The sequence below is a fragment of the Caretta caretta genome, chromosome 10 (assembly GCF_965140235.1).
Source record: "Caretta caretta isolate rCarCar2 chromosome 10, rCarCar1.hap1, whole genome shotgun sequence".
Lineage (NCBI taxonomy): Eukaryota > Metazoa > Chordata > Testudines > Cheloniidae > Caretta > Caretta caretta.
In genome coordinates, this window is record NC_134215.1 from 67,896,676 (window position 1) to 67,923,235 (window position 26,560).

At 38.2% G+C, this 26,560-nt stretch overlaps 1 protein-coding gene across 4 annotated transcripts in view; it reads left to right on the forward strand.

Annotated features, from left to right (window-relative positions):
* EFL1 (elongation factor like GTPase 1) overlaps positions 1–26,560 on the forward strand; it is a 151,694-nt gene that overhangs the window by 26,688 nt on the left and 98,446 nt on the right. For all 4 annotated transcript variants that reach the window (XM_048866715.2, XM_075133140.1, XM_048866714.2 and 1 more), the window contains 3 exons: positions 20,385–20,536; positions 21,597–21,772; positions 25,921–26,056. In XM_048866715.2, coding sequence (XP_048722672.2) covers positions 20,385–20,536; positions 21,597–21,772; positions 25,921–26,056 — 464 coding nt within the window. The remainder of the gene's footprint in view (positions 1–20,384; positions 20,537–21,596; positions 21,773–25,920; positions 26,057–26,560) is intronic.

Sequence of the window (26,560 nt, forward strand, 5' to 3'; positions counted from 1 at the left end):
ACATAATTTTTCATGTTATATACATAAAATTGAAATTCACTAACCAACCCTTCAGTTTCATGTGAGAAGTAGCTCAGACATAGTATTCTGTTGACTTGAAATCTTCTAATTTGATAAACCTCAAGTACCACAAATATGAGTAAATAAAATCCATATCATATTTCGATTTAAAATGCATTTTCATGAGATATTCAGTAGCGAGAGGATGAGTTCACAAAACCGAAGAACTTCATCCTTGTGATGTGTCCTGCCTTCTAGGTAGAAAAAACATTGAAAGAGGACCTCGCCCGTTTTACTCTAGTAGAGTATTTTAGAAACTGAGTAATTAAAAAATAGGTATTACTAAGTATTACTAAGTCCTGTATAAACATGTTTTGTAATGGAGGTCAGGGGTGGGGGAGGATTTTGGTTAAAATTCCCTCTTCTGAGTCTGCTACTAGAAGCCTTTATCTTGCTGAAAGGTTGTGAAATTAACAAGTAATGTCTTCTACCTTCACACTGTTCAATGATAAGATTAAATATGTTTGTAATCAGAAATATATGTTAATCTCTTACTATTGAAACAAATAGTTCTTCTGCTGTTAAGCCATTAGTGCAAGATGGAAAATGCTTGGGATCTACCCAGGCTATACCTGGTTAGTAGGTATTATCCACCTAATTTGGGATTAAAATATACAAAAGTTCCAAAGCTCCATTTATCTTGAACTGATTAGTGTTACCTACAGAACACATATACTAGTCACATAAAAGCTATAGGGGTTCTGCCTTTTTTATGACTATTGCAGGTGGTATGGATCCCATAATATCCCTACCACTTTCCTCTGAATGATATCAAAGATACTTTCTGCTCCATCTGCATGAAATCGGCATTTTTCCTTAGATATCACCATTAAATTGGCACTTCCCCAACAGTTCTCTATGAAATTACTAGGATGATTGCCTCATTTTCTGCTAGCTGCTTGTTTGCATGTCTTAAACCAACAGGTTGGTGTATACTTCAACTGTTAATGCACTCACTTTCCTGTCTGATATTCCCTAAAGATTATATTTAAAGAAATATAAACAGTTACAATTTGCTACACTTCAACGAACAACATTGCGAATGTATTTAATCAAAAGAAGCGAACATTTATAAAGTTCTAAACTGTGTGAAAACTCACCATCTTCTTGCAGGTAAATTGACACTTGCATTTAAAGTGCTCTGTGCCTTGTAGTGCAGCTACAATTATTGCTCTGAGCTGATCTGTTCCTGGATTGCATTTGTGGTTTGCACTGAACCTTATTTAAGTAATCTGTAACAGTGAACACTGACACTATTCAGTTGAACATCCTGTCAGAATTACAGGCCAACATTTGGGAATGACACCTACTTATGTAATTAACAAAGTAAAATATGGTCTCAGAAAAGGAAAAAACCTATTTAATGTGTTTGATTTGAAATACATTCTTCATTTGTATGGAAACATGCTACATTTGAGTTCAACTAAAACATATGGAACTGATTGAAGGTACAGTTTGCATTAATGGGTGAAATTTGGATCTCTTTGAGTATTTGTGAGATTACAAAGGAGTAGCTTAAAGCATCGTACAAAAGTATCACAGCAAACATTGATTTTATTTTATTTATCATTGTGACATTCTGTTCAGGACACCCAGAACAGTAAACCACTGTGTTATCCCTTTGCCTCAGCTGGAGATTAGAATGTGTGTCAGCTTCCTGCCACACAGGTCTACCAGCAAACTCCTCAAGGTTCTGCCAGTTTAAACCTGGCCTTGCAGGGAATAGTCAGTGAACCTGACTCCCCCAGAGACATCTTTCTCCGTTGTCCAATCCCTCTGTGTGACACTCACAGAAATTGTTAAATTTGTGCTGCCTCCAAAGAGACAGTGTACACTCTAGCCTGTTAAGTTAGCTGAAGATTCACACTTCACAATATTCCACAGCACTTAAGAGGGTTTATAATAAAACAAGAATAAATTCATCAATAAAGAACAGACATTAAGTGATACTAAGCAAGAGACACACAAACAGGTATGGTTACAAACAAAACAAATAAAGCATGCTGTCTAGTATCTAAAATTTAATAGATTACAATCTTGGCCTCAGGCAATTCCTCACCTTTATTCCTGTCTCAGAGTCTTCAGCCCACATGGTTGGAGGATCTACCGTTCACAGATTCCAAGGGCTCTGGTCTCTTTTGTACATTAAGTGATGGGTAACTCAGATGTCTTTTTTCTCCCTTTTGTTGTCCAAAGTCCATTGTCTCTGCTTCAAGAGCCAGGAATTTGTCCTAGAGTGCAGACTCTGTCATCCAGCATGCTTACTAAGCTGTCTCCTCTGCCACTTGATAGCTTTGTTTACCTTATATGTAAATATACTTGTCTTGTTCTCTGCCTGTAATCAAATTGGTTAGACTGGTAAATCCACATTCCTTTGTCTAGGCTTTGTCAGCTTGGTGTATGCACTGCCTCCCAAACCAATTTTAAGAACATATTTCCAGTGCAAATATACAACTCGTTGTACCCAATCTGTACATACATCATGCAGTGATTTTCAGGACCAGTGTGTCACCAGTTTACATATGATACCTTACATCATTGGTTCTCAAACTAGGGCCGCCGCTTGTGCAGGGAAAGCCTGTGGCAGGCCAGGCTAGTTTGTTTACCTACCACGTCCGCAGGTTTGGCCGATCGCGGCTCCCACTGGCCGCGGTTCACCACTCCAGGCCAATGGGGGCTGCGGGAAGTGGTGCGGGCCGAGGGATGTGCTGGCTGCCCTTCCTGCAGCCCCCATTGGCCTGGAGCGGCGAACCGCAGCCAGTGGGAGCCGCGATCGGCCGAATCTGCGGCCGCAGCAGGTAAACCGGCCCAGCCCACCAGGGGCTTTCCTTGAACAAGTAGCGGCCCTAGTTTGAGAACCACTGCCTTACATGACAACTTCTAGATACATATTATGACAACAGTATGTTGGAGGTAATGAGGGTGTCAGGCTTGATATGAGCTACAGTACGGTGGACCCTTTACCAGCTGGCATTGAGGGGCTCTTAGGTTCACAATCACACATTTATAGTTGCTCTTGCATACTAATCATAGTTCAGATATAGAATATAGAATCATAGAATATCAGGGTTGGAAGGGACCTCAGGAGGTCATCTAGTCCAATCCCCTGCTCAAAGCAGGACCAATCCCCAATTTTTGCCCCAGATCCCTAAATGGCCCCCTACAAGGATTGAACTCACAACCCTGGGTTTAGCAGGCTAATGCTCAAACCACTGAGCTGCATACTAGAACTTTTCTAGATGATACTTCATAGCTTCTTATTGAATTTTGAAGTATACATAGTGAAATTAAATTTAATGACTGCTGCTATTACAAGAGAGCATGGAAAAATTGTTCAATTCACCTTCTCTTTGCATCATCTTTATAAGACCTCTGTGGTTTTATGTTTTCTTATATATTGATTGTAGTTCTTTTCAGTTGGTTGGTTTATTGCTATACCACATTTATCTCTACTACGAGCTGTCTAGAATTTCTAGTTATCTCTAGCAGAGGCAAAAAATATTTTTCTCATTACTATGTTCTAAATTATTATGAATGGAAATTGCTCTTACAAGTTCAGCTTTTTAAGGTGTTGCTGTACACAAAGTCAGCTTTCTGGGTATTAATTCATGGTTGGGATTTGAGCATTGTGTCTTCTTGGACTCAGACTGACAAACAAGTTTTGAAATTAAGAAGGGGCAGGAAGACCATTTGGTCATATCTGTGCACTAAATTTCAATGAACAGAATCTGCCCTTGTGAGTTTTGTGTTAAGGATGTAATTCAACAAATATTTATCTTGCCTCTTACCAGGCAGAAAAGCTTGTATGGGTTGGATTTAATCACAAAGAGCATAATCATGAAGCACTCTATATGGCATTAGCTCATAGCACTCATGGAATTTGCTCAGTTTTAAGGCTTTTTATAGATGGCAGGTTCCTACTTAGTTTGATAGCTAGGATTTTGCTTGTGTCCATGACTTCATGGCAGCTAAACAACTAGAAAAGATAAATTGGAGACATATTGCCCTCAGACTTCGTTGTTAAAGTACAGTTTTGATCACAAGGCTTCTTTAGCTATTCATGAGTACATAGGAAAGGTATCTCTAGACATTTGCTGAAAGAACTATCAGAGTCTGAAATTATGGAGGTGCCTGGTAACTTCACCATTAGGATTGCTATTTTAAAAGGACAAAAATTCCTGTTTACCTCTAAAAGTAGATGGCCAATTGGTATGAAATTTCACACCGTGTTAATTTTTATGCCATTCAAATTTTCTTTGTATTTTTGTTTGTTTTTTCTTCATAAGTTATTAATGCCAAGTCTGATATTGGGTTGTGTCTGAAATTTGTCCATGTTAATCCTACTTTTCATTGACTGAAATCTTTTTAAAAAAGAGGACTATCTTGAGTAATGACAGGTTTCAGAGGAACAGCCGTGTTAGTCTGTATTCGCAAAAAGAAAAGGAGTACTTGTGGCACCTTAGAGACTAACCAATTTATTTGAGCATGAGCTTTCGTGAGCTACAGCTCACTTCATCAGATGTTTACCGTGGCAGTTTCCATGGTAAACATCTGATGAAGTGAGCTGTAGCTCACGAAAGCTCATGCTCAAATAAATTGGTTAGTCTCTAAGGTGCCACAAGTAGGCAGTTTCCACGGTAAACATCTGATGAAGTGAGCTGTAGCTCACGAAAGCTCATGCTCAAATAAATTGGTTAGTCTCTAAGGTGCCACAAGTACTCCTTTTCTTTTTATCTTGAGTAAATCTGTTACAACTAACTGCTCTTTTATTTTTGTTTTAATATTTGGATTTAGGGTAATTTTTTAGCCATTGTTCATTCAGTAACTATAACTGAATGTTGTGTTGGGAGAGGGAACTTTAGTAAAGGCGTTTGTGCAGAAGAGAAAGCACTGATCCAGTGGTTAGGGCACTCGCCGAAGTCTCAGTTCCAACACAGACTTCCTAGGTGGCCTTTGACAAGTCAGTCTCTATATGTCTCATTTTCCCCATTTGTAAAATGGGCATAATAGCACTTCCCTACCTCACATGGGTGTTGAAAGGATATGATTTTGAAGTGTTCAGATTCTGTGATGATGTGGGCCATATAAGTACCTCAGTTAGAGACATGGTTAGCTGGCAACCCTTGGGAAACAGAGTTAAGTTTGCAGTGCATGGTCTGTAGTGTACAGTAGTTGTAGTAAAGGTTTTGTGTGTGTTTGTGGGTGAGGGAGAAGAAGGTATGTAGTGTTAACTTACTTAACCTTCGATTTCCTTGGTTTTGTGAGTTTGTGTCAGAAATGCTGTTTCTGCTGTCAGAGAAGATTTTAGCCATCAGCAACTATTTATGGACCCTTGTGCACCTTCTCTGTTGTACAGTAATATCTGACATGAAGGAGTAGCTTTTGATGGAGAAAGTTTCATCTGACAGTTTGTGTGCCCACGAGCCTTTAATCAGGTATATGTAAACCCAGTCCCAATCAATCACATTTGTAAGCACTGTGCAGAACCAACTGCTACACCAAACATCCACAGCTACTGCTGGAGGGGAAAAATAATTTGGTAAAGAGGTGTATACAGAAGGACCAAAGGACGGCAGAGTTAAGATTACATTTGTCTCTTGAGGGGAGTGCAGCTTCAAATGACCATATCTAATAGTAGCTAATACTAAAGATTCAGTCCCACACACCCTCCCCTTTCCCAGAAGCTGGACTAGATTTTCTCACCAAGACATTGCCCAGGCCTACTAGTGGATCAGCCAGTCCTTGGTGCAATTGAATGAGTCAGAGGACCATTATAAGCTGTCATAAGTAAGAATTGCCCTAACTTTAGCTAGAAATGGCCCCATACAGGCTATTTTGTTGTCAAGGAACAGCCAGAAAACAGAGCATGAAATTACATTTCAGGAAAAACTTTAAATTTTTGAGACTTTTTGCTCTTGTGTTTTAAATCCCCATCAGATCTTTCAAAAAAAAAAAAAGTGTGAAAACACCTAAGAAAGAGGGAGACCCAGACCTGGTCAGAATAGCCAGTAGCTTGATGGTAAGGGCACTCACCTGGGATGCTGATTCAAGTCCCTGCACTTCCTGATTCAGAGCAACAATTTGACCCTGGGTGTCACATGTTCCAGGTGAGAGTCCTAACCCCCAGGTTGTTGGCTTTTGAGGGGGTGGGGGCATAGTGGAGGTTGGGTGTGTGTATGTGTCTGTCTGTCTCTCGTTCTCTCTCTGTCTCTCTTTCTCCACCAGAAATTCCATTCTGGATCTGAGAGACCTTTCATGGAAATGTTTTGGCATTGTCAAAATTATTTTGACCGGTTCTGCAAAGCGGCTATAAGTTGGACTGAGGATGTAGCTCTTTATCTCCGTTTTATAGTTCCCCAATGACCAGGTGTCTGGTACGGTGTTTCAAGCCCCAAGAAAGAAACATGAGTAATATTTTATTATCTAAAAGTTTATGCTGTACAATTAAGTTTCAAAATATAAGAAGAAAATATAGCGCCCCACTCTTCCTCTACTAATTTCCCACATTATAGAAAAAGGAAGATTTTTAGGGAGTCAACTGGCCACCCTCATAGTAAAGATGTGAGAGCTTACATCTTCAGAGACATTCTAGCGACTCCTTCAGGAAAACCACAGGAAACCAGTGTTGATGGTCCTGGTATTTCTAAGGTAAAAAAACAAATAGGGAAAAATTTTAAAAATCAAAACTTTCTTTGTATACCATAAATGAACAAACAGCGAACATGCGCAACTTTATTTAATCCTTTTCAGATAACTTTTAAGTAATTATAACATCTTAATATATTAAACATCAACTTTGAGATATGTAGAAACTAGGGCTGTCAAGTGATTAAAAAAATTAATCATGTTGTTAATAGAATACCATTTATTTAAATATTTTTGGATGTTTTCTACATTTTCAAATATATTGATTTAAATTACAACTCCGAATACAAAGTGTACAGTGCTCATTTTATATTTATTTTTGATTGCAAATATTCGCCGTAAAAAACAAGAAATAGTATTTTTCAATTCACCTAATACAAGTACTGTAGTGCAATCTCTCTATCATGAAAGTTGAATTTACAAATGTAGAATTATGTACAAAAAAACCTGCATTCAAAAATAAAGCAGTGTAAAACTTTTAGACCTAAAAGTCCACTCAGTTCTACTTCTTGTTCAGTCAGTCGCACAGACAAACAAGTTTGGTTAGAATTTGCAGGAGATCATGCTACCCGCTTCTTGTTTACGTCACCTGAAAGTGAGAAAAGGCACTGTTGTAGCTGGTGTTGCAAGTTATTTACATGCCATATGTGCTAAAGATTCATATGTCCCTTCATGCTTCAACCACCATTCCAGAGGACATGCATCCATACTGATGTTGGGTTCTGATCGGTAATGATCTAAAGCAGAGTGGACCAACACATGTTCATTTTCATCATCTGAGTCAGATGCCACCAGCAGAAGGTTGATTTTCTTTTTTGGTGGTTTGGGTTCTGTAGTTTCTGCATCGGAGTGTTGCTCTTTTAAGACTTTTGAAAGCATGCTCCACACCTCATCCCTCTCAGATTTTGGAAGGCACTTCAGATTCTTATATCTTGGGTCTAATGCTGTAGCTATTTTTAGAAATCTCACATTGGTACCTTCTTTGCGTTTTGTCAGATCTGCTGTGAAAGTGATCTTAAAACGAATGTGTGCTGGGTCATCATGCGAGACTGCAATAACATGAAATATGTTGCAGAATGCGGGTAAAACAGAACAGGAGACCTACAATTCTCCCCCAAGGCGTTCAGTCACAAATGTAATTAACGCATAATTTTTTTAACGAGCATCAGCAGCATGGAAGCCAGTCCTCCGTAATGGTAGCCGAAGCATGAAGGGGCATACGAATGTTTAGCGTATATGACATGTAAATACCTTGCAATGCCGGCTACAAAAGTGCCACGCGAACGCCTTTTCTCACTTTCAGGTGACATTATAAATAAGAAACAGGCAGCAGTATCTCCCGAAAATGCAAACAAACTTGTTTGTCTTAGCGATTGGTTGAGCGAGAAGTAGGACTGAACTTGTAGACTTTAAAGTTTTTTAAATTGTTTTGTTTTTGAGTGCAGTTATGTAACAAAAAAAAATCTACATTTGTAAGTTACACTTTCATGATAAAGAGATTGCACTACAGTACTTATATGAGGTGAATTAAAAAATACTACTTTTATCATTTTTACAGTGGAAATATTTGTAATAAATATAAAGTGTGCACTGTCCATTTTGTATTCTGTGCTGCAATAGAAAGCAATATATTTTAAAATGTAGAAAAACATTCAAAAATATTTAATAAATTTCAATTGGTATTCTCTTGTTTAACAATGCAATTAATTTTTTTGAGTTAATGGCGTGAGTTAACTGCGATAAATCAACAGCCCTAGTGGAAAATCAAAAATTTTGAAAAATATTTTCAATTAGTGTTTGAGTTTTGAGAGTGGGGAATAGTTCATGAACAAATGTTGCTCCCCCTTTTTATTTAATTTATTTATTTATTTATTTATTTATTTTAAACCATTTTGAGGCTGAGATCAAACATGGAAAATTTTAGTCAATGAGGGAAAAGTTAAGGAACTCAAATGCTTTTGCAACCTAAAGAATACTACCGACTACCTATTATTTCTACATAGATAATCTAATTAATCCTTTAAAATCTAATATTTACTTATTTCTTGATTAATATGTCAGACAAAGTCAATAGTTCCTTACTAGAATGTAAGTTTAAACTTAAAAGTTTAATAAACCTCAAGTTTATTTTGAAAATAATAACTATATTAACCTGTAATTTGTGAGTTTTTGTTTTATTCAATTTGAAATACCTGTCCTTAATACTGTAGTGCAATGGTTTAATCCTAGCATAGAATGCTTTTTTCCATAGCACTGAGGTCCAGAGAGGAGGAAAGGAGAATCTGAAGAGGCTGAAAGGTCATCAAAAAAGCAGAAGTTGTGGGGGGAGAGGTTGATTTTTCTCTCAGCCCCTCTTCACAAACACTCTGCAGCTGGAAGTCCATGGATTGCTTCTGAGCTGCCTGCAAGAGAACAAGCAAAGCAGTGGGTAGCTTGCTTTGCCCAAAAGATCGATGGATTTCCAAGCTAAAACCTACTTGATAGTAATTCAGTGAATGCTTGATGTTGGTTGTACACATTGCAGAATCACAGAATATCAGAGTTGGAAGGGACCTCAGGAGGTCATCTAGTCCAACCACCTGCTCAAAGCAGGACCAATCCCCAATTTTTGCCCCAATCCCTAAATGGCCCCCTCAAGGATTGAACTCACAACCCTGGGTTTAGCAGGCCAATGCTCAAACCACTAAGCTATCGCTGCCCCCCCCCCTTACGTTTTCATGGCTTTTATTTACCTTGCAGCAGAACTAGTATGCGGCTGCAGAGGAGTCAGTGACAGTGTGAAAGCCCTATTAAGTGAGCAGTGCTACTTGTGCCAGCTGAGCAGTGTTTAGTCTTTGTGTCATGAGGATTCTCTGTGATGTGTGGAATTGGGACCTAAGGCCTCTCATCCTGCTCTAGTTCCCTCTTTCAGTCTTTCCTGTGCAATTTCAGTTCTCTTTTTCCTGACCACTCCATTTAGCTGCAGATCCCTCGTCCTTGAGAGTTGAAAGTCCGAGGTTGTCTGTGTGGGTGACCCAGTAGTTCAAGTTTGCTTTTACCTCTCCTTGATTTTACCAGCTGGGCAGAACATAGGCCTTAAAATCAAAATATGAACTGTCATTACTATAAAGAAAAGGAGTACTTGTGGCACCTTAGAGACTAACCAATTTATTTGAGCATGAGCTTTCGTGAGCTACAGCTCACTTCATCAGATGTAGCTCACGAAAGCTCATGCTCAAATAAATTGGTTAGTCTCTAAGGTGCCACAAGTACTCCTTTTCTTTTTGCGAATACAGACTAACACGGCTGTTCCTCTGAAACCTGTCATTACTATGTTTATAGATCCAGTGCCTGGCGGATGTGCATTAATCTTGTGTTCTGCTCCCTTATGCTGTAACATATATAAGCTTCATTTGAAAGCGTTATTTTTAAAATATAATTTCTCATAATGGTACTTGGAATGACTAGTCATGTGGGAATTGACATTGAGAGGAGCCAGGATAAAATCCCGATTGAACCTACTGGCTAAACAACAACCCTAATTTAATGGATTACGTATCAGACCAGGAATATAAATAACTTAAATCAGCTCACGCATGATATTTTCTAGTTCTTCCTTTAGCAATTGGAATCAGAGCTGTCCTACATCAAACTATACGCTATTTAAAGTATACATTATGCTTTTTTTCCTATGAATCTCAGGGTTGATTTATCGAAACGAAAATTGTTGGATATGTTTTTTAAGGTGTGGTGAGGTGTGTGGGTGCATGTGCGTGTGTGCGCGCACTCACACACACACATATATACTGTATATATATATATATATATATATATATATATATATATATATATATATATGGCACCACATGTAGTAAATTGTATTAATTGCTCCTTTGGCTTTGGTCCTTAATTAGTCCTGTAGTCTGTCAATGGTCTCAGCCCTGGTATCGAGCTGTACTCCAGGGCTTCCCCCTGGAGGTAGTGTCCTCACCCTCTCTGGGTGTTTCAGGCCCCAGTTCTCCTGCTGGCCCACTAAAGGCTTCAGTTCCCCTTTTGGGGTGCCTCAAAGTCCAGGCCACTTCCCCCAGTAGCTAACTGAGGGTGGGGGGAACCCGGGGGTACCCACCAGTCCGGGTCCCAGCCTAGAGACCCTGTAGATAGGAGCTGTCGCTGTGTCTCTTTATCTAAGCCATGCTGCTGCTCTAATTCCCTAGGCCCTCACCTCTGGGCCTTGTCCTGATGGAGTCCCAGCAACCAGCCAAGAGCTCCTTTTCACTCTGCCTGACTTCTGAGACCTAACCAGCACCGAGTAGAGTGGTACTGTCACCTCCCATGACTTGCATGCTATGCCTCTGTTAATGCAACCTAGAATGGAATTTGCCCCCTTCCCCCCCCCCTTTTTTTTTTTGCAACGGCATCACATTGCTGGCTCATGTTGAGGTGCTGATATGCCACAACTCCCAGATCCTTCTCAGCAGTGCTGCTGCCAAGCCAATTTTCCCCCATTCTGTAGCTGTGTATTTCTTTTTTCTTCTCTAAGTATAGCACTTTACATTTTGTTTTTCATTTCATTTTGTTGTCTATCTCTCAGCTCTCCAATTTATCATGATCCCTCTTAATTTTAACTCTATCCTCCAAAGTATTGGCAACCCCACATAGCTTTGTGTCATCTGCAAACTTGATCGGTATGCTGTCTGTACCTATATCCAGGTCATTAATAAAGATGTTATACAACACTGGACCCAGAACAGATCCCTTTGGAATCCCACTTGGGACCTCCCTCCAGTCAGACATCATTCCATTAAAAGTTACTCTTTGTGGTTGTTTAACCAATTATGTATGCACTTAATGGTAGGTCTGTTGAGCCCACATTTCTCCAGCTTGCTTTTCAGAATGTCATGTGGGACTTTGTCAAAAGCCTTGCTGAAGTCCAGGTATGTTATGTCCACTGCATTTCCCCTATCCATCAAATCAGTTACCCTGTCACAGAAGGTAATGAACCTGGTTTGGCATGATTTGTTCTTGGTAAATCCGTGCTGGCTGCTGGTGATTACCCCTTCATCCTCCAGGTATTCACAAATTAAATGTTTTATGCATTGCTCTAGTAGCTTGCCAGCTATCGAAATCAGGCTGACTGGTCTGTAGTTTCTGAGCTCCTCCTTTTTAAATATGGGCGCTCCGTTAGCCCTTTTCCAGTCTTCCGGGACCTCTGCTGTCATCATTGAATTTGTAAATATTATTGCCAGTGGCTCCAGATTTCTTCAGCTAATTAATCGAGCCTCACTGATTTGAATTCATTCAGATTGGTTAGAGGCTCTCTGATGTGTTCTTTACTTATCCCTGTCTGCATCCCTTCCCCTTTATTGTCTATGATAACTTTGCTAGTCGTCCGGTCACATGTTTTTTGTGAGAAGACTGAAGCAAAGTAGACATTGAGCAGCTCTGCTTTCCTGTCATCTTCTGTTACCAGCTCATCTTCTCCATTAAGCAGTGGACCCGCACCATCCTTGATCTTTCTTTTATTATTATTATTTAGTTTAGTTTATTATTTGAAGAACCCCCTTCCTGTTGTCTCTGACACTTCTTGCCAGCTGTAACTTATTCTTTACCTTGGCTTTCCTGATTTTGTCCCTACACGCTTGCGCTTTTCCTGTGTAAACTTCCTTAATGACATGCTCCTCCTTCCATTTTCTGTATGTATCCCTTCTGGTTTTTAGATAGCTAAAATGCTCCTTGTGCAGCCACAGTGGCCACCCGTGGCTCTTCTTATCTTTCCTCTGCATCAGAATAGCTTGATGTTGAGCCTCTAGTATTACATCTTTTAAGAATTGCCAGCCACCTTTCGACTCCTTTTCTTCCTAACTGGTCTTTCCAGTTAGGCACAATGTATGCAAATATCTCTTTGTGTTCTTCTATCTATTACATATTAAATAGAAAAAGTAGAGTCCTAAATAGCCATCCTCACTTCTTTTATTTGTAGCATTTATTTTGATCTCAAAATTTTGTTTTTGTTCACACCAAATATTTTTTTCTTAAATTTATCATAATTGAACTGAAAAGGAGTCTGTCTCTCCTGATGAACTGAAGAGATCTGTTTTGCATTTAGACTGAATGACTCTCTACTTGAGGAGTTCAGTAGGTGCTCTGTGTTCCATGGCTTAAAGCCTGACCTTAGAGGAATTTGGGGTACTGGCAGATGATGATGGAGGCTTTCTTTTTCTGACTTTTTGGTCAGCTTGCTTTAAAAAGGAAGATGTGATACTGGATGATAACAAGCAAGAACACCAGCATCAAGTGATTATTTCTTGAGTTGTGGTTGGACCATTGCTTTATTTTAAACTAACTAGAAAAACAGGAGAAGAAAATAAGACTAAGGGAAAGGAAGGACACCGCAAGCTGATCTGCATTGTTTACTCTTGCTTTATCATCTCTGTTTTTGGTTTCATCTTTTCAGACAAATTGACTTTTCTTTGCATATTGTTAACCACTCTGTCTTTTGACTTCGAACATTTGACTGTTTTAAATCCTCTTCCCATGACATTCTGCATAAACTTAAAAACAGAACTATGCTGATAAATATCTGCATATTGTAATTTTCACTTTGTGCAAAGGTTACTAAGAAGTTCTGTATAGAATTTGCTATATGTTTTCAAATGGACTCAAATCTCTGTCCATTTTTAATACTTTATAATAACCCTATAATAGGAATTTTAGTTCGTAAGAAATGTTCTTTGATCAGTCATGCTTATGTTTCTTTGCTTAGCTAAAGCTGTGCCTATTTAGGGTATTACTTGAGGATGATAGAGAAAGCATGGCAAATAAAACTTTATACAGGAAAATCCAGGAGTGGAAAATGACAAATTTATTTTTAGGAACCCCTCATCATTTTGTCTAAAAAGCTGCACTAGAATAAATGTGCAATTCAGATGTGTTTGCACTCCATACCGCCCCACCCCAAAATGGTTTGCTAACTAAAAATGGTTAAATGTACCAAAGAAGTTATGTAACTTATGAGTCTGGCGGCAAAAAATGTGAACTTCTTAAAAATAGAAAAAGTACCGCTTCAATTAGAAAACAATATGCCTTCCATAAATTTACCAGTGTTCTGTCTTTTAGAGCACAGGAGTAGAGTCTTTTTTAAAAAAAATTATGCACTTGACAATAAATAATTTCACTTTCCATCACTGCTTATATGATGTAATCAATTGAGATGACTACTTAATTCTTGAGATAGAATAATGAATAATAATGCCACATAATCTCTGTAATCTGATGACCTCTAATAAACTAAATATTGCTGGGCGTATGCAGTACTTTTGGAAGCCCTCCAAAGATAACCAGATGTTTCAGGGAGTGTTGCTAGTGACCCATTAGATTTCATTCTTCTCTTGGAATCTGTAATAAAGCTCTGCTCCCGCACTGTGCTAATGAAGGTGACATCTTGTTCTTGGATCAAATCAATTTTTTATGTATGTATCCAGTGGAGATTAGATATAAGTAAAAATCTTTAAAATGTACTTGAAGTTTTAAATATCTGTTAAAGTGTAAAAATCCTAATATTGCCTGTTTGGTTGAAACACAACAGTCGTCAGCTTGGAAATTCAAATATTTGGGGGGGACACAACAAAGTGGGTTTATTTGAAGAGTAATCTCTTCATGGACAGATTGGGGGGAGAAAGAAAACTTTTTTCCTCTAAACTGCCTCCTATATGGGAGCACTCCTTTCCCAACTGCCCTGTGAAGTGCTCTCTTCTCACTTTCTGTAGCTCACGAAAGCTCATGCTCAAATAAATTGGTTAGTCTCTAAGGTGCCACAAGTACTCCTTTTCTTTTCTCAGAATAGGCTTTCTACTTCTCTCCAGATCCATAAAGCATGCAGAAATGCTTTAAGTGCTTTCTGAATTGGAGCCTAAAGCATGTACTTAAGTCCATCTCTATTCAGGACAGCACTTAATTGAAGTCATGATTGAAGCACGTGGTATCCTGAATAGGGATGGACTTACGCACATGCTTAAGTGCTTTTCTGAACTGGTTTCAGAGTGGTAGCTGTGTTAGTCTGTATCAGCAAAAACAACGAGGAGTCCTTGTGGCTCCTTGTGTCTGGACAGTCTCTACCCAAAAGAATAAATGGACACAAGTCTGACATCAGGAATTATAACATTAAAAAACCAGTAGGAGAACACTTCAATCTCCTTGGTCACTCAATAACAGACCTAAAAGTGGCAACTCTTCAACAAAAAAACTTAAAAAACAGACTCCAACATGAAACTGTAGAACTGGAATTAATTTGCAAACTGGACACCATCACATTAGGCCTGAATAAAGACTGGGAGTGGTTGGGTCATTACAAAACCTAAACCCAATTTCCCCCATACTAATTTCCCCCTACTGTTATTCACACCTTCTTGTCAACGGTTTGAAATGGGCCGCTCTCATTACCACTACAAAAGTTATTTTTCCTCCCTTGGTATCCTACTGTTAATTCAATTGTCTCGTTAGACTGACCTCACACTTGGTAAGGCAACTCCCATCTTTTCATGTATTTATACCTACCTGCTCCTGTATTTTCCACTCCATGCATCTGATGAAGTAGGTTCTAGCCCACGAAAGCTTATACCCAAATAAATTTGTTTGTCTCTAAGGTGCCACAAGAACTCCTCGTTGTTTTTTCTGAACTGGGAGTCTCACTAGCTAAATTCTACCAGTAAATCCTAAAATGTTACCTAAACAAAACAAAATTAGTTACGGGCATGTGTGATATCAAGATTTGTTATGACATACTTTGGTCAAGTACCATTATGGCTTTGAAGTGATTCTTCATGATGCACAGCTTGGCACTAAAACATTAATAGAATTAGGGTTGCGTGTGTGTTGCCCCTTTAATCTTAACTAGATATTATTATTTGCTTCCGGAGTTGAAATATAAGCCAGTATTTAACTGGAGGTATTCCACCTCTTTGTTTTGTCCATTCTTTCCTTTTTTCCCTTTACCACCACTGTCAAGGTTCCTCCCCCACTCTGAACTCTAGGGTACAGATGTGGGGACCTGCATGAACCTCCTAAGCTTATCTTTACCAGCTTAGGTCAAAACTTCCCCAAGGTACAAAATATTCCACCCGTTGTCCTTGGATTGGCCGCTACCACCACCAAACTAATACTGGTTACTGGGGAAGAGCTGTTTGGACGCGTCTTTCCCCCCAAAATACTTCCCAAAACCTTGCACCCCACTTCCTGGACAAGGTTTGGTAAAAAGCCTCACCAATTGGCCTAGGTGATTACAGACCCAGACCCTTGGATCTTAAGAACAATGAACAATGCTCCCAACACTTGCACCCCCCCTTTCCTGGGAAATGTTGGATAAAAAGCCTCACCAATTTGCATAGGTGACCACAGACCCAAACCTTTGGATCTGAGAACAATGAAAAAGCATTCAGTTTTCTTACAAGAAGACTTTTAATAAAAATAGAAGTAAATAGAAATAAAGAAATCCCCCCTGTAAAATCAGGATGGTAGATATCTTACAGGGTAATTAGATTCAAAAACATAGAGAACCCCTCTAGGCAAAACCTTAAGTTACAAAAAAGATACACAGACAGAAATAGTTATTCTATTCAGCACAATTCTTTTCTCAGCCATTTAAAGAAATCATAATCTAACACATACCTAGCTAGATTACTTACTAAAAGTTCTAAGACTCCATTCCTGGTCTGTCCCCGGCAGAAACCAGCATATAGACAAACACACAGACCCTTTGTTTCTCTCCCTCCTCCCAGCTTTTGAAAGTATCTTGTCTCCTCATTGGTCATTTTGGTCAGGTGCCAGCGAGGTTACCTTTAGCTTCTTAACCCTTTACAGGTGAGAGGAGCTTTCCCTTGGCCAGGAGGGATTTCAAAGGGGTTTACCCTTCCCTTTATATTTATGACAACCACCATTGACCATAGTTTCTCTTCAGTTTTGCAGCATTATGATGGGATATATTTCTAATAAATAATTGGTAATTATCATCATAGCATAACATTAAAGATTTGCCTACAGTGAGAGAGTAAATGAACCTTAAAATATATAAACAATATCACAAATAGTATATTACTTCACTAATCTGAATTTTAGGGGAAAATCTTTAAGATGTAGTTCAAGTTGTAAATATCTATTAAAGTGTAAAAATCCGTAAGGTTGCTGTTTGATTGAGAAGATGTCAGCAGTTGTCAGCTTGAAAATTCAAAATTAAGGAGGGGGACAACAAAGTGGATTTATTTGGGCCGTGATAGTTGTTGAGCTATGCGTTCTCTCAGAAAGAACTGTTAACATTTAGTACAGTATTTATCTTAAAAAGAAAGTTACGTGTGAGGATTTAATAGTGGAAACGCATGAGCAAAAAGTAAGCTTCTCTTGAGGCTTGAATATCAGTTTGGGTGGACCCTTCATCCATTTTTCATGGAAAATGCAATTCCTTAAAGTAATGATCCCGAACCTTAGGATCTCCTGTTCTCCGGGCATGATATTAGGGTCTACAAAGTTTTAAACCACCTCTTTGTGCCTGTTGAAACATCTGTGTTACAGATTTGTAGTGTGTCATGACCTTCATTTGTCATTTTCCTCTTCTTTTTAGCAGTTTAAAGAGGGGCTTATTAGTTTCCCAGCTTTCACCATACTGGTCCGGTAAAATTTTCGCTTATTGTCTAGTTATTCTTAACACTTTGTGTGACCTATCTTTCAGTGAAGAGAAGTTGGTGGAGAGAGAATTGGGGGTGGGAGAAAAATCTGAACCGGTTTTAAGGTGACTAGGATAGTCTTATATTTTTGTTCAAGTTTCCGTGTGGCTTTTGCTTTATTTTTTTCAACATCAGATATAACAGAAACCTTCTCTTAACAGCAGTGTATTTTGCAGCATTAAATTTCAAAGCCATTCACCATCAGGCATGGAGGACCTGGTATACACATCATGGTAATATTAAAAGCCATTTATATAATTCCATAAATGTACATGTTTACAAAATGCCCTAAACATGTTTACATTACTATTTGTATGTTTACAAAATGCCCTAAAGAGATTTTTTCTTTGGAAAAACCAAGACAAGACATGCCTCAATAGTTGAGGAAACGGAACGATTTATGAGGACAATATTGGAAGTACTATCAGAAGCTGTGAAGAAGAGGAAAGGTGATTGGTGGACAAGAAAAGAGAGAATCTTCCCAGCTTATGGGGTAGCAGGATAAAGACTGTGAACCACAAAGGAAGAGGAAAAAAGGAAAGAAAGACAATAGGATTTGAAGATGTACAGACTAAGAGGAAATGAGAGCAGAGATCTAAGTGGGGGCAAATTATGTGGGGCCTTGAATTCGAGGAGGACTTTGAATTGAATGTTGTCATATAATAGGAAGGATGAGGGAGTTCTGTAGTGTTTTGTATGAATATTATGTGTACTTCATTTTACCTGTTTGATTTTTTTTTTGTCTGACTTCATGAAGTTAAATCAAAGAAGGCTGTTAGCTGAAAACAAGGAGGAAATGAACCAATAACAGAGATAAGGTGTATCACCTGGGGAAAATACCAGCAGTCCATAACAGGACAGTGGGTTAGCTGTTCATTGGAAAATGCCTACCTATTTATCTACCTGCCTGTTTCCAGCCAGGTTAACCTGGCTGATTTTTTCCAGGGTCAGATCCTAAAATCAGATGAACACTAACCCCTTAAAAAGCTCTGCCAAGAGAATGAAGGAGGTGGAGCTCAACCAGCAGCTGCTCAGGGGGAGAGAGAGTGTGCAGGAGGGCAGCCTGTCTCTCCCTGCCCAGAAATAGTTCTATACCTTGCTCAGTATTCTAGGGAGGTGGAAGTAAGGCATAAACTCTGTGTGATGTGTGTGAGGTAACTGGGCTCACCTGAGCTTTGAGCGAGTTTGAGTTTTGGGTGGGACCCAGACATGTAGATCTTTTGTGTCTTCACCCTTTTCTCTGTTTGCCATGGACCTCTGAGAATAGGGGACAGTACATCTGTTTGGAAGGAGCTGTTTTGAATCACTTTAATCAGCCACTAGTCACATGCTCCTGGATAGAAGCATCTGGTGGTTAACAACTAAAGTTGGGCCAGCCCTGTTAACACAGTTGGAAATGGGGACTGCTATCCCATGATCCAGTTGGAGACTGGTAGAACTGTGGGTTCCACCCTGAAAGAGGTGAAGGTAGCAAAACCTGTCATCTGAGGATGCCCTCATGAGAGATTACAGGGAGGTATAAAGTACCACTTACCCTGTAACTCTGGTGGTACAGTGGGAATAGGGATGGTTACAACCTAATGAACTGCAGAGTTCCACTCTGGAAGGAGTTCAGGCAGAGACCTGTCACTTGGAAACTGCTCACGGAACAGATCACAGGTACACTCACAGATGAGCCATCACAGAGGGGAAGCTAATGGAAGGTGTTCTGGGAGCAACTGTGGTTGGACTGAAATTAAGTGTTTATATGGCCTTCACATATTTGAGTGCCTCATATCACAAGTTTTATTTATGGCCAGATTTTGAAAAATGCACAGATAATTTAAAAGTAAATTTAAAATAAGCCATTGACATGCAATGAAAATGTCTGAGAAAAATTTTATTATTGTATTTAGAAGGAATTCTACCTATATTACCTTTTGGAAGGAATTATGCTGCTAAGGAAAATAAAAAATGATAAAGATCAGGTTCCCTCAGGGCTAGCTAATCTTGTCGTTAAGTTCTTTAAATCTAGTTTTTTTCCTGGTTATTGTGCTTGTGACTTAGTACATTTGTTTTTGTTTGAAATATAGGGTTTTTTTTGTTTGTTTGTTTGTTTGTTTTTTAGGAAAGGGAATATTACAATTCTCTTTGGCTGTTTAAACACAATTCCTTTGCTCCACAAGACACATAAGATGCGGTTATTTTGGATAGGAATTAATTTTGATTAGTGTAAGGTAGAAGTAACCAGTGAATTGGTGTATGAAATACAGGAAGTAAGATCCTGGTTCCATTGATGTCGTTGGTAAAACTGCCGTTGACTTCAGTGAAGCCAGGATTTCACTCTGCATATTTGTTAGGAATTTTTTTTAAGCTGTTCCTTCACTGTTTCCTGTTCAGCTCATTAAAGTAAATGGTTTCACATGCTATTTAGGGTAGATACTAGCTTAGAGGGCAGGTAAACCAAACAAAATCTTTTCTCTGCTCTGGGTAGCTTCCAATATTGGCTTAGAGAAATAAATTTAAATGCCAAAAATAGTACAAGTAATCTAAAATGAATGTATTCACTGATAGATGGTAATTTTTCTTGCAATTTGTTCGAAGTTAGTGTGGTTTAAATATTTCTAAACTGCACACTTACTCCATTTTATTCTCCGCTACTAGTGTAGCATACTAGCTTGTGATTCTAGTTATCATGACTGTTATCAAGTCACTATTCACCAAAAGAGTGATAATTCTCAGAACAATTACACATGTGATGGGTTTGTTTTAACACCACAAGTATCAGCAGAAATGTAGCATAATAGATTCCTCCTGGATGTAGCAGAAGAATGGGATATTTTATTACTGCCTTAAAAACTGCCGGAAATACTTCACTAACAAACCTTGAAATTTTTTGGGAAATTTAAGTTCAGTTTTGTTTCTCTAAGACATAATATTTCAGTTACTTTGTATTTATTGGAAAATGAATGGTATTTCCAAATGTTAATGATTTCAAATGGAATATAGGCCTTTAACACAAGAAGAAATTGCTCAAAGACGTGAGCTTGCAAGACAAAGACATGCAGAAAAATTGATAGCCAGTCAAGGACAAGAGCTACCAGAACAGGCCCTTTCTGGAAATGAATCTGAATTGACTGTGAAGACTGGTGAGACAAAAGGTACAGTATTTCACAGGACTGTCTTTTGTCATCTATTTTTCTTATGGGGAGATACTCTGCTTTTATTACAGTAGTGCTTGGGGATCAGCTGAGAATAGGACCTGATTGTGCTGGGTATGCACTGTACAAACATAGAATTGGAGAGACTACCTCCCTGAAGAATTTACAATCTAAATAGACAAGACAAAGGGATATATACACAAACAAAGTGATGGTTTGCAGATACCATATTAGGTATTTGTTTCATTTTTTAAATGTTCTAGATGTGGGATTAACTAGATGGAAAGACAAGGGAGGTGGATAAGAGGGTAGGGCAGGGATGAAAAGGAAGGGAAGGAAAGAGAGGAGCCTCGAGGCCAGATGGAGTGAGGATGAGGTGAAGAAGAGTATAAGGGAAGGAGTGGGAGTAGTTGGAGCAAATAACCAATCAAATTAGTCAATCGCTATTATCTTTAACCTGAGTGTGGTTATAGCCTGTTAAGTATGCATGATGGACTTTTAAATAAATGAAAAGGTTAATCCCTAATGGTAGTGGTGTTACTTACAGACTGTCTCCACCAATCTCCTTCACCTCCCAAAAGCATTTAATTTGTCTATTTAAAAGAACATCTGGTAGGGACGTTTGGCTCCGTGGTTCTTAGTAATGCTTTGTCTGAGGGCTTATCTACACACACAGTGTATGCCTTCACCCCCAGTTCAACCCCCCAGTGTGGGCGCAGTTATTTCAGTATAAAGGTGCTTCATACCTGGATAGAGATTCCTATGTGGGAGGGGAATAAGCTATATTAGTGTTAGGCACCTTTATCGTAATATAACTCTGCCCACCATAGGGGTTATACTGCTAAAACTATTCTGATACAAAAATCTTGCCCCTAACCTAAATGGTTATACCAGAACAAAAAATGTGTGGATAAGGCCTGACTCTTGAGTCATAACAGCAGTTCCTTGCTTTCTCCTAATATTTCTTCATAAGTGACTGGACGCTTTGATTCATTATTATTTTTTCTCAAGATGATACAGAAACTGTTTTTACATTTCATTATTCTTTAACTTTGATTAGGTGATGAGCAGGAGCTCACTAGTCAAACAGAGAGCATGGCCCCAAAAACTGTGAAACAAGAAGCAGACAAAGAGTCTTTCATTGCTTTTGCTAGAGTGTTCAGTGGTGTGGTGCGAAGAGGGCAAAAGATCTTCGTTTTGGGACCAAAATATGATCCTGCTGAATCTTTGAACAAGGTAAGAGGTGATAGTAAAATGTTAACATAGTTTGGGATTGTTTCACAACATTGATAACTTAAACAGCTTTTTAAATGCTGTTCACCAATTAATAATTTCAGGTAATCTTTTTTCAGAAATGTCAAAGTGAGTTAGGAAACTTAATTACCAAAATTTTACTTATTATTTTTTATTATAACAAAATTAAGCATTATGTGCCTAATCATAGATTGTAAAATGAGGGGCTATCAGTCTCACTTGCATTGTAGTTCTGAGTGGAAATTTGGTAAAGTAAGTATTGGTGGTTTTGTATGTCGTGTATCCTGTTTTAAGAGTGTATATAAAATCTATGCATAGTGTGTGTGTTATATTAACTATTTTTTCATGTGACTTGTAATAATGTGACTATTTTAATCAATTGGCTTGTATCTGAATGTTGTTGTATGTTGTCTAAATGCCAACTCATTGCTATCACTTAAGTTTTGGAGGTTTTAAATCAGGATTTCTGAACGTTAATCTATGAAAGATGGGATTTTGCCTAGTATGTAAGAGATGCCTTTTTATGGATATGTGATTGGGTCCTAGTTCTTATGGGAGAAACAGACTACGCTCTAGGGTAGGGTTTATGTAGTTATTCCACAAAAATCTACAGCTGTGATTTTATTTTATTTTTTTTTAATTTGAGCTCATCAATTCATTGTGGATCACCCTTTGATTTTACTGGAAAAAATCAGATAATAAACCTTAGCTTGATGACTATAACAGTTAGCCTTTTCTATATGTTAGAACTAAGCCAGTAGGGTAGCTTAAAGATGACCTGCAAAGGATTTCAAAGAATTTGAGCCTGTGCCTTTTTTAGCTGCTTCATAATGATAAAGAGCCTGAAAATTTTTGTGTAAAGTTTTTTCATTTTTGTTGTTTTTTACCTTTAGGAATATCAGACAATTCACTTCTCATCATGTCTAGTTTTGCTCTGGCTAAAAATTCTTTTCTCAGTTACTCAACTTCCACTCTTTTGACTTTGGTAAGGTCATTTAGTTCACTAGTTCTGCAGTCATCTCGGAGTCTTTCAAGCTAGACAGAACCTGAATTTCTAATGTAAAATATAAGCAGGAAGAAAAAAGTTGTGTGTGGGAGGTGAATATTCTGAACTTTCTCTGCTTCTTTATCAAGATAGAACATAAGTCCAAGTTATTTTTTCTTTGCAGGTCACCTTTATGAGGAGGAAGGGACAGCTGACTAATTAAAACTTAATGTGCACAAAGTATCTTGGTTTAATTTCAGGCTAGTGAAGAGTGCTCAGTTTTGTGCTGTGCTTTCAGATGAATGCATAAAGATTTGTGATAAATGCATACATTTCAATAAATTTTGGTTGAATTTAATATGAAATTCGGAAAGGTAAAAACAGAATTTGATGTAGATGTTGTCATACAGAACACACACAGGCACTATCTGAACACACACTTGCACATACACAGAATTTACTTAAAACGTATATATTTACTGTTAGCTTCAGTGAATTGCTAGAATCTATATTTTGGTATGCAAATTCATATTTTCTAATTGGATTGTGACACACAGGCACAGACAGAAGAACTGACCTAAGTTTTGAATGCAGAATAAATAAAGAAAACTACTTTGTAATGGGTAGCATCTGTTGGGGGATTTTTTTTTGGATGCTATAGCAGGAGGTTTTAAGTTAGTGCGTATACTAAGTAAGTATTATGAAGGTTACTGTGATGTTTCTAAATTCCTTTTTCTGTTAAATTATGCCAAATTGATTTTGTTGCTTTTTCAAAAACATCTAAGATCTTTTTTAAGAGGATCACCTTTTGGGTTTGGATATCCAATAATGTGCATCTGACCAAGCTGCCTTTGAGGGAGGTATGAATGGCTTTCAGGTCATCCGTGCTGTGATCCTCCTTCAGTGGCACAGATGCTCATTGGGAGGAAACTAGAGGAGTCTCCCACATTTGCATTCTTTCTTGTATTCCTTCCAGCTCTTCACCTTTCAAAGCCAAACTGTGCTCCATTTCCTCTCACCCTCCACCCTGTTTGCTCATTAGCATTTCCCCATCTCCTAGCAGGGAGCATGATGACATGTTCCTTAGAAGGCTTTCCGAGAGGCTTTGAAACTCTGGAAGAGAGCCCAGTTGATTTGTCAGAGTTTTGTTTCTAATAGATGTCTGCTCAGCTAGACAAGTTAGTGAACTTTAATTCCTGTGCTGCAATCGTATTTTTTATTTTGGATAAGGTAGTGCCGGGATTCTTCCACACTGTCACCAAAAGTCAATTCCTTGTATTTCAGGCATGACAAAGCCTTTTACCCTATTTTGTCCTGTCCAAGTAAGACTTAAGAAGCCAGGAATGTTTGTACATTACTAGAGCATGATTTATCTTAGGAAGGTTCAAGACCGTAAATGTCAGAAAGTATATTCATTCTGCACAAGGGCTCTGCCAAGTCTATTTTACCTAATTGGATAAAATAATTCCTCCGAGAGGCTTACTGCATTAATGGAAAGGAAATACTAAAATCTTTGAGATCAGTCTACTAGATCAATGGTCTCTTCTAGAACAGAAAAGGTGGACACATGTTTTTTGATATTTAATGTAACTACTTGAGCTTCATTTCATGCTTTAATGCATTATAGAATTAGGCCTGAATTTTCAAAAGTGACAGCTAATTTTGGTTGTTCAGTGCCAGACAGCTATAGCCTAATTTTCAGAAGTGCTGAGCTTTTGAAACTCATACTGACTTTAGTTAAAGTTGGAATTGTTAGTGCTGTGGACTTACAAAACACAGGCTTTACATGACTGAAGTTAGACACCCAAAATTAGAGGTCACTTGAAAATTTGGCTTCTGTGGACATCTTGCAGTGCATTGTTAACACTAATCGTTCCCTTCTATTTCATAAATACTGTCTGGACTGACACAAAAGATTGAAGAGAAAATGTGAAACTTTTCCTATTTGGTAACTTTCTTCTTCAGGATCTTCGAATCCAGTCCAGACTACGAGGAGTCTGGTGGTACCTTAAAGACTAACAGATTTATTTGAGCATAAGCTTTCATGGGTAAAAACCCCACTTCTTCAGTCCCTATTCAAGCCCAAATTAATGGTGTTAAATTTGCAAAACAGCAGAACTAAAATTCATTTGCAAATTGAATGAATTTGGGCTTGAATAGGGACTGGGAGTGGCTGGCTCATTACAAAAGCATCTTTGCCTCTCCTGGAATTGACACCTCATCTATTATTGGCAGTGGACTACATCGATCCTGATAGAATTGGCCCTGTCAACACTGGTTCTCCACTTGTGAGGTAACTCTTCATGTGCCAGTATATTTATGTCTGCATCCGTAATTTTCACCCCATGCATCTGAAGAAGTGGGGTTTTTACCCACAAAAGCTTGTGCTCAAATAAATCTGTTGGTCTTTAAGGTGCCACCGGACTCCTTGTTGTTTTTGTGGATACAGACTAACACGGCTACCCCCTGATGCTTGAGTCCAGACTCCATTACTCTGGCACCCACTATATCCTTAGAGTCTAATGTCATGTTGCAAGTGTGTTGCTGTGAAGGTGTTCTTTGACTGTTTTTGAAGTTTCAGCTGACTGTGTTGAGCCAACAATCTCGTTACATATATTTAGAGTTAATGTTGTCAAAATAGTTTGAATACTGTCTCCACTGCTAACTCCAATATCTAGACCATTAGAAGATCTCAAGAAAATGATTAGGAAGGAAATGTTTCCCTTTGCAGGGGAAAATACTAGTTAATGAATTGTGATAAATTTTGGCTTTTGGTATTTTGGAACTAAAAGCTAATTTTTTACTTATGAAAATATCTGTGTTACCCTTAAAATAAAATACTTTCGGAGCTAAAAATTAATCAAAGTAACAAATCACATTATACTCTTGCTACTATGTCATTCTAACAGTAATTTTTCATGGGTTCCCTGTATGAACTCTGTTTCCTCACAAGTTTGATTTAGAAATCAGTGTTAATCAAATTATTTTATCAGAATTTCTTCTGACAGATAACTTTGTTAAACTAAAAATGCTTTAGGTATGTATTTGTTTTCAGTTCTGGAGTTCTAGAGTCACTTCAGAACCAAGTTAATAGCAGTTACTTAGAGATAAATATCCAGCATTGATTATTTTTCTCTGTACCTAGTTACCGTCAGGTTGTTCTGCTGCAGATGATCTGCCATCAGTACCTCACATGGCTTGCTGTACATTGGAGAATCTCTATTTGCTGATGGGAAGAGGACTGGAGGATCTAGAAGAAGTGCCTTCAGGCAATGTTCTAGGTAGGACTGTGTTAATGGTTCAGTTAATAGAGCCTTGAATCCTGAGGTCATTCAGTATATAAAAGATGTAGAAATCCTTCAGATGTGATTTAAGTCTATAAGAAATAAATATTTGCTTAAAACTTTGAACTTCATAGTTTAAGTGAATTGAAGATGAAAAAGGACTAGGCCATTTTAATTGCAATATTTGTGTTGTGGTTTGGTAGCATCGAGAGGCCATTATCAGGATCGGTGTCCATTGTGTTAGCTTTTGTATACAAATCATAAAACTACATATTTCTTCCCCAAAGTGCTTACACGCATATTGTAATGTCTGTTTGATACTGGTTGCTAAAATCATATCATCATTGACTTTTTTGAGGGGGTAAGAGGGTAGTTAATCAATATGGTATTTGGAAATAATTGTGATTTTTAAGGTTGATTATCTCCCAACCTGTCAATTCCGGAAATACTTTAGAGCAATACAGATTCTTCCCAACCACTAAACTTTTCAAATCCTCATCT